We start from the raw sequence: 18,584 nt of genomic DNA on the forward strand, positions 1-18,584 counted from the left end.
CCTTAGACCCTCTGTCCTTTGACCCTCTGTCCTCAGACCCTCTGTCCTCAGACCCTCTGTCCTTAGACCCTCTGTCCTTAGACCCTCTGTCCTCAGACCCTCAGCCCTTAGACCCTCTGTCCTTAGACCCTCTGTCCTCAGACCCTCTGTCCTCAGACCCTCTGTCCTTAGACCCTCAGCCTTTAGACCCTCTGTCCTTAGACCCTCTGTCCTCAGATCCTCTGTCCTCAGACCCTCTGTCCTTAGACCCTCTGTCCTTAGACCCTCAGCCCTTAGACCCTCTGTCCTTAGACCCTCTGTCCTCAGACCCTCTGTCCTCAGACCCTCTGTCCTTAGACCCGCAGCCTTTAGACCCTCTGTCCTTAGACCCTCTGTCCTCAGACCCTCTGTCCTCAGACCCTCTGTCCTTAGACCCTCTGTCCTTAGACCCTCAGCCCTTAGACCCTCTGTCCTTAGACCCTCTGTCCCTAGACCCTCTGTCCTTAGATCCTCTGTCCTTAGATCCTCTGTCCTTAGACCCTCAGCCCTTAGACCCTCTGTCCTCAGACCCTCTGTCCTCAGACCCTCTGTCCTTAGACCCTCTGTCCTCAGACCCTCTGTCCTTAGACCCTCTGTCCTCAGACCCTCTGTCCCTTGACCCTCTGTCCTCAGACCCTCTGTCCTTAGACCCTCTGTCCTTAGACCCTCTGTCCTTTGACCCTCTGTCCTCAGACCCTCTGTCCTCAGACCCTCTGTCCTCAGACCCCTCTGTCCTTAGACCCTCTGTTCTTAGACCCTCTGTCCTCAGACCCTCAGCCCTTAGACCCTCTGTCCGTAGACCCTCTGTCCTCAGACCCCTCTGTCCTCAGACCCTCTGTCCTTAGACCCTCTGTCCTCAGACCCTCTGTCCTCAGGACCCTCTGTCCTTAGACCCTCTGTCCTCAGACCCTCTGTCCCTTGACCCCTCTGTCCTCAGACCCTCTGTCCTTAGACCCTCTGTCCTTAGACCCTCTGTCCTTTGACCCTCTGTCCTCAGACCCTCTGTCCTCAGACCCTCTGTCCTCAGACCCTCTGTCCTTAGACCCTCTGTTCTTAGACCCTCTGTCCTCAGACCCTCAGCCCTTAGACCCTCTGTCCTTAGACCCTCTGTCCTCAGACCCTCTGTCCTCAGACCCTCTGTCCTCAGACCCTCAGCCTTTAGACCCTCTGTCCTTAGACCCTCTGTCCTCAGACCCTCTGTCCTTAGACCCTCTGTCCTTAGACCCTCTGTCCTCAGACCCTCTGTCCTCAGACCCTCTGTCCTTAGACCCTCTGTCCTCAGACCCTCTGTCCTTAGACCCTCTGTCCTCAGACCCTCTGTCCCTTGACCCTCTGTCCTCAGACCCTCTGTCCTTAGACCCTCTGTCCTTAGACCCTCTGTCCTTGACCCTCTGTCCTCAGACCCTCTGTCCTCAGACCCTCTGTCCTTAGACCCTCTGTCCTTAGACCCTCTGTCCTTGACCCTCTGTCCTCAGACCCTCTGTCCTCAGACCCTCTGTCCTCAGACCCTCTGTCCTTAGACCCTCTGTTCTTAGACCCTCTGTCCTCAGACCCTCAGCCCTTAGACCCTCTGTCCTTAGACCCTCTGTCCTCAGACCCTCTGTCCTCAGACCCTCTGTCCTCAGACCCTCAGTCTTTAGACCCTCTGTCCTTAGACCCTCTGTCCTCAGACCCTCTGTCCTCAGACCCTCTGTCCTTAGACCCTCTGTCCTTAGACCATCTGTCCTCAGACCCTCTGTCCTCAGACCCTCTGTCCTTAGACCCTCTGTCCTCAGACCCTCTGTCCTTAGACCCTCTGTCCTCAGACCCTCTGTCCTTTGACCCTCTGTCCTCAGACCCTCTGTCCTTAGACCCTCTGTCCTTAGACCCTCTGTCCTTTGACCCTCTGTCCTCAGACCCTCTGTCCTCAGACCCTCTGTCCTTAGACCCTCTGTCCTTAGACCCTCTGTCCTCAGACCCTCAGCCCTTAGACCCTCTGTCCTTAGACCCTCTGTCCTCAGACCCTCTGTCCTCAGACCCTCTGTCCTTAGACCCTCAGCCTTTAGACCCTCTGTCCTTAGACCCTCTGTCCTCAGATCCTCTGTCCTCAGACCCTCTGTCCTTAGACCCTCTGTCCTTAGACCCTCAGCCCTTAGACCCTCTGTCCTTAGACCCTCTGTCCTCAGACCCTCTGTCCTCAGACCCTCTGTCCTCAGACCCTCAGCCTTTAGACCCTCTGTCCTTAGACCCTCTGTCCTCAGACCCTCTGTCCTCAGACCCTCTGTCCTTAGACCCTCTGTCCTTAGACCCTCAGCCCTTAGACCCTCTGTCCTTAGACCCTCTGTCCCTAGACCCTCTGTCCTTAGATCCTCTGCCCTTAGATCCTCTGTCCTTAGACCCTCAGCCCTTAGACCCTCTTTCCTTAGACCCTCAGCCCTTAGACCCTCTGTCCTTAGACCCTCTGTCCTTAGACCCTCTGTCCTTCGACCCTCTGTCCTCAGACCCTCTGTCCTTAGACCCTCTGTCCTCAGACCCTCACATCGTACAAGGAAACACTTCCGGAGAAAACCCACAGTTTAAGGGAACATGGGAGAAACCTCAGGGAGAGCAGCAGAGGAGGATCCTCTCCCAGGACGGACAGACGGGCAATAGATGCCGTGTGTGAGGTTTATTCCATTTGGGTAGTTTATATTTTCACTGTTAGCTCTCTTTGAAATCCATCCCAATTGTACTATGGGACAAATATCTGATGTCCTCGACAGGTTTCTGCCATTACTACATGTCACTTAAAAATAGCTGCCTTAAAAGGTAAGAACCGGCTAAAACTTGTGGTACGCTTTGGAAAATTCCCAAAAACAAAGTAACCTCATTTTCCGCCGGTTGGCTGAAATACTGGTCCAGAAAAAGCATCCAAAAATACCCAAAACAAAATGCTGAAAGAATGAATCAGTATCGTTGTGACTCATTCAGAAAATAAACCAGCACTATCTGGAAAATGCTAATCATGGAGCCGTCACACTGCAGACGTTAAAAGGAAATGAAACTTAATTTTAGAAACATGAAGTCACCATGGTTACTAATACAAGGTCTCAGTGTGGCTGGACTCGTGTTATACATTCAGTAGTTGTGCATTTCACTTATCGGTAGAGGGAGAGAATTGGAGGATGAAACCCTCTTTATTTTGTCACACAGTGAAATTGGACCTCTGCATTTAACCCATCATAGTACTGGGAGCAGTGGGCAGTTATTGTACAACGGTGGGGGTTCGGTTGCTTGCTCAAGGGCACCTTGGCAGTGACCAGTCCACACTGGTCCAATCGGGACGCGAACCCAAATTGAAAGTCCCTACAGACCGTAATGCAATTGGGCCAACAAAAACACATTAAAGTATACATTTAAAAATTATATATTTAAAAATATTTCTAAAAATGTTTTTGTATTAATTAATGTATTATGTTTTTAATAATATATATATATTAAAAAAATGTCATACAAATGTAAATAACTATATATTTATTTATTAATGCATTTAATTAATTACGTAGTGGTTTCATCTGGTCTCCATCCCACTGTCTAGTGTAATCCTCTCTTCTATTCTAAGTGATATCGTATTGCACTTCTGTCTAGCGTTGAATTCACAGTCGTCTTCCTAAATCCTGAACGCATCTTTCTTTATTTACAGCAGGCCATAAGGCTTTGGTTTCTGCAGCCACAGATTTACATCTCGTTATGATGGGACACATATGAGAGAGAGCTGAACAAACAGCTCTCTGTGTGCCGCTGACCTCATGCAGTCCTTGGGGACCAAACTAACTCCCTCCCTACGTACGGTGCCGTTAGGCGGGGTTCCCTTCTCTGTTTCCCCCTCCTCAGTACGAGCGCCTCTGCTGACGTCATGCTTCTCTCCACTTCATCTCAGGAACACATATTGTGCTTTGACAGATACAGGACAAGAAACAACTATGAGTATGCATACAAATACTTCGACTTAAGCGGGGTTCCCATCAGCAGAAACACGTGGGTTTGCTATCCTGGCTCCAAGATGGTGGAATGAGCTCCCCATTGACATCAGGACAGCAGATATCTTACACACCTTCCGGCGCAGACTGAAAACTCATCTCTTTCGACTCCACTTCGAGCGATAGAATTACTAACAAAGAATTACTAACAAAGCACTTATATACTAACAAAGGGCTGGCTTCTCTAAAGCCAGTTGATTAGCTCTATGAAACCTGATGTACTTTATGATTCTATTTTCTTCAAGGTTGTGTCTTCCTGGTCGAACGCACTTATTGTAAGTCGCTTTGGATAAAAGCGTCAGCTAAATGTAATGTAATGTTTTCCAATCGTTTTTGCTTGCAACCTAAACCTGCTGAAATCCAAATACGACACATAAACAAAAATCTACTTTTAAATGAAGCTAGAGGTAGTACTTTAGATATTAGGAGCACATAAATAAGCCCATTTATATATCATGCATCAACATTACATTATTATTATCATGTATGTATTTAATATATATAATATATTTTTACTTTTTCGAAAGATTTGATTTATGTTGAAATGTTTAGTCCATTTGGATTCACGGAACATGGTAAGCCATGTTTTTTGTTTCTTTATCCACTCTTTAGGTAAAAACTACATGAAGTCCACACATAAAACCATATGTGATGTAACCACCCCCCCCCCCCCTCTCTGGAGGTGTTTCCAGGCTCGCTCTCAATCCTGAAGACCCTGCCCAGAAGTGAGCTCATGTGTTTGGGGAGCTGTGGGTCCTCAGACTGTCACTGACTGTGAGTACCTTCACTTTCTGCCAAACCTGTTTGCATCTAAATCATCTGCAAAACATCCCACCGAACAATACTGAACAATAATGAACAATACTAACAATACAGAACAATACTAACAATACTGAACAATACTGGACAATACTAACAATACTGAAAATACTAACAATACTAACAATACTGAACAATAATGAACAATACTAACAATACAGAACAATACTAACAATACTGAACAATACTGAAAAATACTAGCGCTACTGAAAAATACTGAACAATACTGAACAATACTAACAATACTGAACAATACTAACAATACTGAACAGTACCAAACACCACTGAACAATACTGAACACTACCGAACACTACTGAACAATACTGAACAATAATAAAAATACTGAACAATACTGACAATACTGAACAATACTAACAATACCGAACGCTACTGAACAATACAAACAATACTAAACAATACTAACAATACCGAACAACACCGAACAATACTAACAATAATAACAATACTGAACACTACTGAACAATACTAGCAATACTGACCAATACTAACAATCCTGAACAATACTGACCAATACCGAACAATACTAACAATACTAACACTACTGAACAATACTAACAATACTGAACACTACTGAACAATACTGAGCAATACAAACAATACTGAACAATACTGAACAATACTAACAATACTGAACAATACTGAACAATACTAACAATAATAACACTACTGAACAATACTGAACAATACTGAACAATACTAACAATACTGACCAATACAAACAATACTGAACAATACTGAACAATACTAACAATAATAACACTACTGAACAATACTAACAGTACGAACAATACAAACTAATAACAAAACTGAACAATACTGAACAATACTAACAATACTGAACAATACCGAACGCTACTGAACAATACAAACAATACTAAACAATACTAACAATACTGAGCAATACTGAACAATACTGAACACTACTGGACAATACTGAACAATACCGAACAACACCGAACAATACTAACAATAATAACAATACTGAACACTACTGAACAATACTAGCAATACTGAACAATACTAACAATCCTGAACAATACTGACCAATACTGACCAATACTGACCAATACTAACAATGCTAACACTACTGAACAATACTGAACACTGCTGAACAATACTAACAATACTAACACTACTGAACAATACTGAACAATACTGAGCAATACTGACAATACTGACCAATACAAACAATACTGAACACTACTGAACAATACTAACAATAATAACACTACTGAACAATACTAACAGTACGAACAATACAAACTAATAACAAAACTGAACAATACTGAACAATACTAACAATACTGAACAATACCGAACGCTACTGAACAATACAAACAATACTAAACAATACTAACAATACTGAGCAATACTGAACAATACTGAACACTACTGGACAATACTGAACAATACCGAACAACACCGAACAATACTAACAATAATAACAATACTGAACACTACTGAACAATACTAGCAATACTGAACAATACTAACAATCCTGAACAATACTGACCAATACTGACCAATACTGACCAATACTAACAATGCTAACACTACTGAACAATACTGAACACTGCTGAACAATACTAACAATACTAACACTACTGAACAATACTGAACAATACTGAACAATACTGAGCAATACTGACAATACTGACCAATACAAACAATACTGAACACTGCTGAACAATACTAACAATAATAACACTACTGAACAATACTGAACACTACTGAACAATACTAACAATACTGAACAATACTGAACAATACTGAACAATACTGAACAACACTAACAATACTGAACAATACGGAACAATACTGAACACTACTGAACAATACTAACAATACTGAACACTACTGAACAATACTAACAATACTGAACAATACTGAACAACACTAACAGTACTAACAATACTGAACAATACTAACAATCCTAAACAATACTGAACAATAGTGAACAATACTAACAATACCGAACAATACTAACAATACTAACAATACTGAACAATACTAACAATCCTAGACAATACTAACAATCCTAAACAATACTGAACAATAGTGAACAATACTGAACACTACTGAACAATACTAACAATAATAACAATACTGAACAACACTAACAATACCGAACAATACTAACAATACTAACACTACTGAACAATACTGAACAATACTGAACAACACTGAACAATACTAACAGTACTAACAATACTGAACAATACTAACAATCCTAGACAATACTAACAATACTAACACTACTGAACAATACTGAACAATACTGAACAATACTAACAATAATAACAATACTGAACAATATTAACAATACCGAACAATACTAACAATAATAACAATACTGAACAATACTAACAATACCGAACAATACTAACAATACTGAACAATACTGAACAATACTAACAATCCTAGACAATACTAACAATCCTAAACAATACTGAACAATACTGAACAATAGTGAACAATACTGAACACTACTGAACAATACTAACAATAATAACAATACTGAACAATACTAACAATACCGAACAATACTAACAATACTAACACTACTGAACAATACCGAACAACACTGAACAATACTAACAGTACTAACAATACTGAACAATACTAACAATCCTAGACAATACTAACAATACTAACACTACTGAACAATACTGAACAATACTGAACAATACTAACAATAATAACAATACTGAACAATACTAACAATACCGAACAATACTAACAATACCGAACAATACTAACAATACTGAACAATACTAACAATCCTAGACAATACTAACAATCCTAAACAATACTGAACAATAGTGAACAATACTGAACACTACTGAACAATACTAACAATAATAACAATACTGAACAATACTAACAATACCGAACAATACTAACAATACTGAACAATACTAACAATCCTAGACAATACTGAACAATAGTGAACAATACTGAACACTACTGAACAATACTAACAATAATAACAATACTGAACAATACTAACAATACCGAACAATACTAACACTACTGAACAATACTGAACAATACTGAACAACACTGAACAATACTAACAGTACTAACAATACTGAACAATACTAACAATCCTAGACAATACTAACAATACCAACACTACTGAACAATACTGAACAATACTGAACAATACTGAACACTACTGAACAATACTAACAATAATAACAATACTGAACAATACTGAACAATACTGAACAATACTGAACAATACCGAACAATACTAACACTACCGAACAATACTAACAATACTAACACTACTGAACAATACTGAACAATACTGAACAATACTGAACAATACTGAACAATACTAACAATAATAACAATACTGAACTATACTAACAATACCGAACAATACTAACGATACTAACAATACTGAACAATACTAACAATACCGAACAATACTAACAATACTAACAATACTAACAATCCTAGACAATACTGAACAATACTGAACAATAGTGAACAATACTGAACACTACTGAACAATACTAACAATAATAACAATACTGAACAATACTAACAATACCGAACAATACTAACAATACTAACACTACTGAACAATACTGAACAATACCGAACAACACTAACAGTACTAACAATACTGAACAATACTAACAATCCTAGACAATACTAACAATACTAACACTACTGAACAATACTGAACAATACTGAACAATACTGAACAATACTAACAATACCGAACAATACTAACAATACTAACACTACTGAACAATACTGAACAATACTGAACAATACTGAACAATACCGAACAATACTAACAATACTAACACTACTGAACAATACTGAACAATATGGAGCAATACTGAACAATACTGAACAATACTGAACACTACTAACAATACTAACAATACTAACAATACTGAACACTGCTGAACAATACTAACAATACGGAACAATACGGAGCAATACTGAACAATACTGAACACTACTAACAATACTAACAATACTGAACACCACTGAACAATACTGAACACTACTGAACAATACTGAACACTACTAACAATACTGAACACTACTGAACAATACTGAACACTACTGAACAATACTAACAATACTAACAACACTGAACAATACTAGCAATACTGAACAACACTGAACAATACTAACAATACTGAACAATACTGAACAATACTAACAACACTGAACAATACTGCAAGCACTAATGCCCAGGGGAGAAGAAGTACCCAGGTCTTGTACTCGAGTACAAGTAGAAGTACCCAGCTCTTGTACTTGAGTAAAAGTAGAAGTACCCAGCTCTTGTACTTGAGTAAAAGTAGAGGTACTCAGATCTTGTACTTGAGTAAAAGTAGAAGTACTCAGATCTTGTACTTGAGTAAAAGTAGAAGTACTCAGATCTTGTACTTGAGTAAAAGTAGAAGTACTCAGATGCTTGTTAATGTAGGAAAACAATGTAGTGACTTTACACCAGTGTTAATGATGACGTCTGTGTGTGTTTGGTTTGTCTCCAGCTGTGCAGCATTAGGGACTCTCTCTCCCCCCACTTCTCTCTCCCTCTCTCTCTCCCTCTCTCCCCTCTCTCTCTCCCTCCCCCCCTCTCCTCTCTCTCCCCCCCCCTCTCTCTCTCTCTCCCTCTCCCCTCCCTCTCTCTCTCTCTCCCCTCCCTCTCTCTCTCTCTCTCTCTCTCTCCCTCTCCCCCTCCCCCTCCCCCCCCTCTCTCTCTCTCTGTTAGCGGGACTTTCCCCTCATAAAGTCAGAGTGTATCCTGCTGCTGTTAGTCCTGTCTCTGGACCTCTAAACAGCTGTTCTTGCTGCAGATATTCCTCCCTTTACATCATTTTGACGTAAAGTATTTCACATTAATTATGTGAAATCCTTCTAGGTTTCCTGTAGTTATTGAATTGCTCTTTTTTACTGAACTGTTAGTGTACCGTTTTATCATTATGCTGCTGTGTTATATGTCTTCATGTAGTTTTGTAACAATTTCCTTCGGGATAAATAAATCCTTTCTTATCTCTTATCTTTAAGTCAACTAATTCAACTGGTATGTTAATGGACCAAAGCCAGTGGAGAACAAACCGCCGTCACCTCAAGATGCAATCCAACCTACTTCCTGTGTGCATGAAATGGGTCAGCGTGCAGAAAGGTGGAGCACTAAACGAGGAGAGAAACAGCACCTAGAAACTAAACTAAATCTGTTTGTTTTTGTTCTAAATTCACATTTTTCTATCCTAGATTTTTACTGGATTTTGCTTCAAATGTCTTGCTTTCTCTCAAGACTCAAACGTACTGTGTGGTGTTGAGACCCTCGCTACGGAACACTTGCACTGACCAGGAGAATGCTGACTCATCATCAGGTGCGGGACTCCTTCCTGCCCCTCCATCTCACCTGTGTTTCCGCCTCACCTGTCTGTCAGCATGTGAAGGACACTGTTTAGGAACTAGTCTCTGTATGTGATGACTCCTTCCATCAGGAGAGGATCCCAGACACACGGGTCCTGAGGCTGAAGCCGGGGACCAGGGAGAGTTTTCTAACAGTTTCCGTCTCACCCTTAAAGCAGAAGAGTCCGTGCTTGTCCTCGGGGTCTGGGAAACCCGTCTGGTTCTGGTGTTGACCAATCACAACGTCTCATTTAGACACTTGTTAGCAACCTCACAAAGCCTTCCACGCCCATTTGTGGAACATCCCTGTCGATCGCACGTAATGTTCGTACGACTAAGAGATGCTACGGGAGGGAGAGCACTAGCTTCATCTGAGTGCGTATCCAAAACGTAAATCAGACTGTCCACAGCCGATCCATTTGTCTTGGTGATCTGTCGGGTTCGCCTGGACTCCTTGGAACCAGCTCATCAGTGAATGGCCGTATACTCTAGCACAGGGGTGTCAAACTCAATTTCACCACGGGCCACATCAGCATTATGGTTGCACTTAAAGGGCCGGTTGTAACTTCAAGACTATATCAAAATGCATATATAAATATGTTATATATATATAACATAATGTTATTGCCTCTGCATTGGATTATTATCGGACAGGGTAATAACTTCATAATTAACTATGTCTGAAAGCAGAAGTCTAGGGAAAATAATTGCAAGTCTCTTCAGTGAGAATGTCACAAAATGATTTAAAAAGAAAAAAAGTGAAATCTTGAAATAAAAGTCTAATTCTGAGGGAAAAGTCAAATGAGAGATGCATTGTGGGACATGTAGTTTGTGTGCTTCTATAAATCAGCCTGTAACCGTTCTTTGCAAGCTCTTGTGGGGCCGCATAAAATGAAGTCGCTGGCCGGATTTGGCCCCCGGGCCTTGAGTTTGACACCCCTGCTCTAGCAGTTTGACTCTTCTGACACACTTTAAACTCCGCCTCTGCTTTGACTCACTACCAGGTTTGTGTTTCCGTCTCACCTTTAAAGCAGAAGAGTCCGTGCTTGTCCCGGGGGTCCGGGAAGCCCGTCTGGTTCTGGTGTTTGTAGAGCGTGCGGACCCCCAGCTGGCCCCCCCCACACTGAGGCAGCGGCACGGTGACCGGGTGTCGAACGCTGCCGTCCGACAGCCAGCCGTAGTCACAGCGGTTGTATCCGGATCTCCAGGCGGCGAACAGCTGACCCGGAGACGCCAGAACAGAGCCGAGAGAGAGGCAGTGGAGTCTGGACTCCTGCAGAGAGAGCTTCTGACTGAGGGAGGCGGGGAAGAAGAGCTCGCCTGAGGGGGAGAGAGGAAGGGTTAGGACGTAAGATTTAGGAGTTAGAGATGTAAAAGAGACACGATGTTTTGAGAGGTTGAATCTTGCATTGGAAAAAAGTTTAAATATTAAAAGAAAAAATATGTATTTTGAGGAAAAAGTCGGAACGTTTAGGAATGTTTTGAAAAATAATTTGAAATATTTATTTAAAAAAACTATATTTGGAAAAAAGTGTGAACATTTTGAAAAAATTTGACATATTAAAAAATATATGTATTTTGATTAAAGGGTTGAAATATTCCGGGATATTTTGAAAAACTATTGAAAAACAAAAAAAATTGAATATTTTGAGAACTATTTTTGAAGTTTAAAAGAAATAACTAAAATACTTTGAGAAAAAAGTTGTGACATTTCAGAATATTAAAAAAGTAAAAAATACCAAGTTCAATAATATATATATAAAAAAATAGGATTTTGTACTTGAGTAAAAAAGTAAAAAATATATTTTTGGAGAAAACTTTGAACATTTCGGAATATTTTGAAAAAGAAAGTAAAAAAGAAAAATAAACATGATATTTTTCAAAGTTGGAACATTTTGGAAAATTTGAAAAAAAAAGTTAAATATTAAAACATTATATAAGAAAGTTGGAAAATGCTGCATCGTCTTCACGTTTGCTTCTCTAATCCGTCTTATTGCACTTTGTGTTTTTGTTCTTATGCTTGAATGTATTAATTCTTTTGACATACTTTATACTTTTACTCCAGCTTCAGTAACTATAGATACTTCACAGATACCAATACTAATAAACTAGTATATGTACTAATCATGCATAACTTCTACTTATAACTGTAGTATTGCTGCTTTTACTGAAGTTAATGTCTGAGCACTTCTTCCATCTCTACTTGTACTCTTTACCGTGTAGTTTGTCCACGTAGCAGTACACGTCGTATTTCTCTTCCGGCTCTCTCAGGCCGTACGTTCTGACTCCGGGTCGATTCAGAAGATTTCCTGCACAGCCGGGACGAGGCGTGACGATGGGGTAACTGGGCAGTAAACAAACAAACAATAAACAACACATACAACCTCCAGTCTATAATTGAGTAACTTCTGACTGGGTTTAAATCCTAAAAACCTTAAATAAACAAGACAGAATAATAAAGGTGCTCTCAGCAGAATCAAGAAGGAAATATAATCTTTAAACAAATACCTTAATCAAGTTGATGCGCTTTGAAAACAGGTTGTTTTATTTTAAATGTTTTTACTTGATGGAAATCAAAGTTTAAGCTGTGATTCGGTCGCTAAGGAAACAACCCAATACAAAATAACACATAAGTAATTTAGGTTAATATTCCTAAAAACCTTATTTAGACTTTAATCATGTATTTATTTAAACCAGTACACAATGTCTAAAGTGCAGTGATAATTTTTAAACAAAGATTCTAAATTATTATTGTTTTTAAGCAATTTCTAGAAAGTGAAAAAGTAAAATTTTGAGAAAAAAGTAAAATTTTGAGAAAAAAGTCAAAACTGTGAAAAAAAGTCGAATTCTGTGAGAAAAAAAAGTGAAAATTGAAGAAAAAACTCAAATGTTGTGAACAAAGTCACATTTTTAGGGAAAAGTCAAATTCTGAGAAATTAGTCAAATGAAGTGTATCTGTGTCAGAATAAAAACCATGCACATTATGAAATACGTAAAACAGTAAAAATCTCATCAAACATGTAGAAAAAGACACAGAGTTCTGGTGTTTATGTAAAGTAGTTTAGTGCCCCACCCGACGGTCTGGTCGGAGAGCCAGCCGGCGTCACATTGGTCGAACCCGTCCTCGAACGCAGCCTGCAGTTGACCCGGTGAAGCGATGGTGGCGCCGGCGCGTTCGCAAGCCTCCACGGCTGAAAGGAAGTCCAGCGTGTAGCGGCTGCTGTTCGCCCGGTAGTGGAAAACAACGCCTGCAGAAACACCAAGAAATCATCCGAGTCAGAGAGAGAAGCTTAAAGTCCAACGATCCATGAAGGAACTCTTAAAATAGATCCACAGATTCAGGGGACAATCTAGAAGGCATACATTACAGGGCTCAGATACAAACCATGTCCATCCATCACATCCCTCTATTTCAGCCATGTTACTAAAGTGCTGATTCTGGGTCTTCTGCAGACTTTTGCAGCAGCTTTTAGGTGGCTACAGGCACGTGCACACATAGACATCAAAGTGGGCACTTCCTCCAGAGAAAGTGCAATTTTTATGGGGTGCTTTAAAAAAAAAAAAATGTTTTATTTAACACTAGAACCGCCAGAGATTGTTATACCTAAAACCGCCACCAGGGTCAAATTGACCCAGCATTAGAATGCATTGATTTTCAAAGTAAAAGTATTGCTTTAAAAATAAAAATGGTCCTGTGGTAGCGTGCTCCTTCACTACAGACTGTCGCTATCAATCTATCTCTCTCTCTCTCAATCTATAAGGAACTGCAGTAGACAAAAGGCGTTGCTATAGCAACACGTCATGTTTGTTTACACGTAAAATCAATAGCGCGAAAAGGGGTGGGGTCAATATGACCCGCTTGGCGGAAATAGGTATAAATGGCAATTATTTTGCCGATTTCTTCAATCTGACTTCATATTGACCATTTTTAACAACAGAGGGTGCTACATAACACACTTTCAGGAAAAGTCACGGACTGGGAGACTTTAATATGTTATTGAAAAAAAGTTACATACAATAAAAAACAGCTCTGGGTCAAATTGACCCTGTTGGCGGTTCTAGTGTTAAATATTTGTTTGAATTATAAATGAATATATATCTATTGCTGTTTGGGCACAGTATCCCTTTCTATAAATATATTGATTGAATACAAAATTAAAATATCAGGTCGGGAGATTAGACTGAAAGTTTTCTTTCCATTGGAGTGAAAGAAAACAAGCAGCAAAACAGACCAAAATCAAATAAGTTACAAGTAGGCCCACATGGAAAAACGATATGTTTGCCTCGCTGCGAGGGGGACCCAAGTTCCCATCAGCAAAAACACGTGGGTTTGCTATCCTGGCTCCAAGATGGTGGAATGAGCTCCCATTGACATCAGGACAGCAGATATCTTGCACATCTTCCAGGGGAGACTGAAAACTCATCTCTTTCGACTCCACCTCGAGCGATAGAATTACTAACAAAGAACTATTAACAAAGCACTTATATACTAATAAAGGACTGGCTCCTCTAAAGCCAGTTGAGTAGCACTTGAAATACTTGGCTCTATGAAACCTGATGTACTTTATGATTCTGTTTTCTTCAAGGTTGTATCTTCCTGGTCGAACGCACTTATTGTAAGTCGCTTTGTATAAAAGCGTCAGCTAAATGTAATGTAATGTAATGTCCTGCCTTAAACAGTAACTTCTAATCTAAACATAATTTAGATGACTATATTTCACTTTTTGTTTTACTTTCTTTTTAAGGTGCCCTTTTTCTCAATTTAGCTCCTGTCCCCCAAAATGTCTGTGCGCGCCCCTGGGTGGCTATGATATGAAGAAAGCTGAAGATAACGTGGAAGAAATGAATAAATACCGTCCTTTTCTTCGTCCTGCTCTACCTGCATTACACAGATACCATTATTACAGACTCCTGAGTGAACCGGAGACCTCCAGTTAGCAAACGGAGCAGAAACTCAGTCATGTATCCGTCCTCAGAAACACAAAGCTGTCATTAGCTCCTTTATTCTCCTCTGGACGGACGGAGGAGTTTTATTCTCATCCGGGCAGAGGAAGTGAATGGAAGTGAAATAGAGAGTTGTGTGTCTGTTATAATGAGTCTTTGGATCGCGAGCGCTGGATCTTGAGTCGTGGCTGTGGTCCTGGATCATCGGTCCTGGATGGATATCCTCGTGGATTCATCTTCCTATTATACACACATGCATTTCCAAACATTTGGACTACCTATGTTGCAAATGTATTATCTTTTCAATTTACACACGGCATCTATTGCACGTCTGTCCGTCCTGGGAGAGGGATCCCTCCTCTGTTGCTCTCCCTGAGGTTTCTCCCATTTTTCCCTTTAAACTGGGTTTTCTTTGGAAGTTTTTCCTTGTACGATGTGAGGGTCTAAGGACAGAGGGTCTAAGGACAGAGGGTGTCGTATTGTCATACTGATATTCTGTACACACTGTGAAGACCACTGAGACAAATGTAACATTTGTGATATTGGGCTATATAAATAAACATTGATTGATTGATTGATTGATTTGTGCGTTTGTGATGCACAAAGCGTCCTGTCAGAGTTCATGTGGAATCTGTGGGAGAGATCCGGGGTTTCCACCGGAAGAAGAACCCGGAAAATACTTGATATGTACTACCGTTTCATATGTGTCGAAACACAGGAAATCAGGTTTGAATCCACCGGTGGCATTAAGTGACGGGGTGTGTTCAGGGTGCGTCTGTTTCCCTCACCAGTGACGCTGAGGCGGACGGTGTGCTGCGTCTCCTCCAGGCCGCGCGTCACCTGGCAGCGGAACAGCCCGGCGTCGCTGGCCCGCAGCCTCATCAGGTGCAGGGAGGCGTCGCCCAACGAGAGCGGGTGAGGCGCCACAGACACCCTCCCCATGTAGGCCTGCCCCACCTTCACCCCCCCGCCCTGCGCCACCAGCACCAAATGCTCCCCGGACGCCTCCAGCTTCGTCCACTTGATCCTCAGCTCCTCCTGGGGGCCGGGGGTGGAGGTGAGGGGGGAAGCAGGGAGGAGAGGGGGAGACGTGGGAGACTCCGTGGTGTGGGAGGGGATGGAGAAGAGGCAGGGAAGCACCACCCGACCCGCCATGGAGCCGGAGGCGTGCATCTGCACCGAGGGGGGGGGCACTGCAACACAATGTTCACATTTTGGAATCTTTATTTTATGTCTGTGTAGCTGCTGCAACGCAAACATTTCATCATCAACAGCCATCAGGGGGTGAAGATGTTACAGGAAGACTAATTGATTAATTGGCAATGATGATGATGATGATGATGATGATGATGATGATGATGATGATGATGATGATGATGAAGCACGACTGCTTCGTGGACCGGCTCATAGTGAAACACCATAGTCAGTCCTCGGATCACCTGCTATCCAGGTGAGAGTCAAGCTCTGTTCTACAGTACACCGTAACAGCTCACCTGTGACAATACTTCTTAAGACCCTTAACCCCTGCTGCTGGGCCCCGGAGACCCCGTCCACAGAGCTGTCGGGCTGAAGCAGCAGATCTGTCAAGAGAGAGAGAGAGAGAGAGAGAGGGGACACATTCACCTTCAACAAACACATGATGTCACAGATTATTTCAAAAAGTGAAATTGTCAAAAAAAAAAAGTGAAATGGGTTCCGGAATTCTGCGTACAAAAAAAGTGCGTAGGCCACGCCCACTTCCGTTTTTAACGTAAACTCCCTCCACTTTCACTTTAATGTAAACAAACGAAAATCGCTACATATATAACTAAAGGCCCTGAGACACCAAAGAACACGTCCCGACGGACCCGACTGTTGTGTCGCCTCACGTCTCCTGCGTCATCGACGGCCAGAATCGGCTTGGTGTGTCAGGGCCTTAGGGCGCGGAGACGAACCGAAAAGCCTCTTGAAGGTGTATAAAAAAAACGTACAGGAAGTCGGACATTTTGGATTTGGCAATGGAAAAACGCGATTTATCACGTTTTCGCTCGCCGTACTTTAGTAAACTCCTCCTAGGGATTTTATCCGATCGACTCCATGCCTCAACAGCTCTACGCCAGATCTCACCATATGCCGTTTCTATGGCAACGCGTCCCTTCGCCATAAAACACGAAGTTGTCAGAACTCTTAGGAAAAATCGTCCAAATGGCACCAGACCTCAGATCATTGCTAATGGTCCAGCCCTCAACATGTCTCTATGACAATTGTGAGATTCGCTAAAACGCAGTTGCCATGACAACACATTACTCGCCATGAAACACGTTTTTGCTATAACTTCTATGAAAATGGTCAAAAAGTAGTCAAACTTCACATGTGTGCTAACAGTGAAGATAACTAGTTTTGAGATTTCGTCAAATACCGTTCTCATAACTCCAGTGAACATAAGATGGACTTTTATTAATCCCTCGTGGGGAAATGGTTTCTCTGCATTTGACCCATCCTAGTGTTTGGAGCAGTGTGCTGCCATTTTGAACGGCACCCGGGGAGCAGTGGGGGGAACGGTGCCTTGCTCAGGGACACCTCGGTAGCACTTGGTCTTGCCGGGTCTTGAACTGGTGACCTTCCAGTTGCCAAGCCAAGTCCAAATGGACTTCGCCACCACCGCCCACAACATGCTCCCAACACTAAAAAATGCACAGGTTTGGTAACAATGCGGTCAACACATCTAAGCGTATTATGGGGTGTCATCAAATGCCGTTGCCATGGCGACAGATCACTTGCCATCAAACACGATGTTTATGTTACTGCTGTAACTCCCATGTACGTTGTCCGATCGGCCTGAAACTTCCCACGTTTGCCAACGGCCGATTCCTCGAGACACCTGCGTGACGTCGACGTGCGGACAACAGCGGACAACAGCGGACAACAGCGGACCTGCACGGAGCGTCGAAGACCCGCTCATCGCTACTTGCAGCTTTAATTATTATTATTCTTTTTTTTTATATTTACTATTTTACTTTACTTTTTTAATTTGTACTGTATTTTATTCCTTATCTTTTATTTCCATTTTCTTATTTGTATTTTTCTTTTCTTATTTACTTTTCTTATTTCTTCTTCCAAAATTGTCATAAATTACCCCTGATTCTGATTGCTCTGCATGTCTGCGTGCGTGTTTGTGAGTGCGTGTGTGTGTGTGTGTGTGTGTGTGTGTGTGTGTGTGTGTGTGTGTGTGTGTGTGTGTGTGTGTGTGTGTGTGTGTGTGTGTGTGTGTGTGTGTTGGAGTAATAATCACTTTCCACTTCGTCAGACTTGGAGCTAAATGTGTGTGTGATGTGTTTTAAAATCTACATCACAGAGAGGGAGAGAGAGAGAGAGAGAGAGAGAGAGAGAGAGAGAGGGAGAGAGAG

At 41.7% G+C, this 18,584-nt stretch overlaps 1 protein-coding gene across 1 annotated transcript in view; it reads right to left on the minus strand.

The window, feature by feature from the left end:
- The window catches only part of vcanb (versican b), a 53,986-nt gene that overhangs the window by 29,543 nt on the left and 5,859 nt on the right, over window positions 1-18,584 (minus strand). The window contains exons 4-8 of the mRNA XM_071202373.1: window positions 16,692-16,778; window positions 15,987-16,391; window positions 13,328-13,502; window positions 12,471-12,598; window positions 11,278-11,574 (exon numbers count right to left, since the gene is read on the minus strand). Coding sequence (XP_071058474.1) covers window positions 11,278-11,574; window positions 12,471-12,598; window positions 13,328-13,502; window positions 15,987-16,391; window positions 16,692-16,778 — 1,092 coding nt within the window. The remainder of the gene's footprint in view (window positions 1-11,277; window positions 11,575-12,470; window positions 12,599-13,327; window positions 13,503-15,986; window positions 16,392-16,691; window positions 16,779-18,584) is intronic.

This window comes from Pseudochaenichthys georgianus, unplaced genomic scaffold (assembly GCF_902827115.2).
Source record: "Pseudochaenichthys georgianus unplaced genomic scaffold, fPseGeo1.2 scaffold_360_arrow_ctg1, whole genome shotgun sequence".
NCBI classification, from domain to species: Eukaryota; Metazoa; Chordata; class Actinopteri; order Perciformes; family Channichthyidae; genus Pseudochaenichthys; species Pseudochaenichthys georgianus.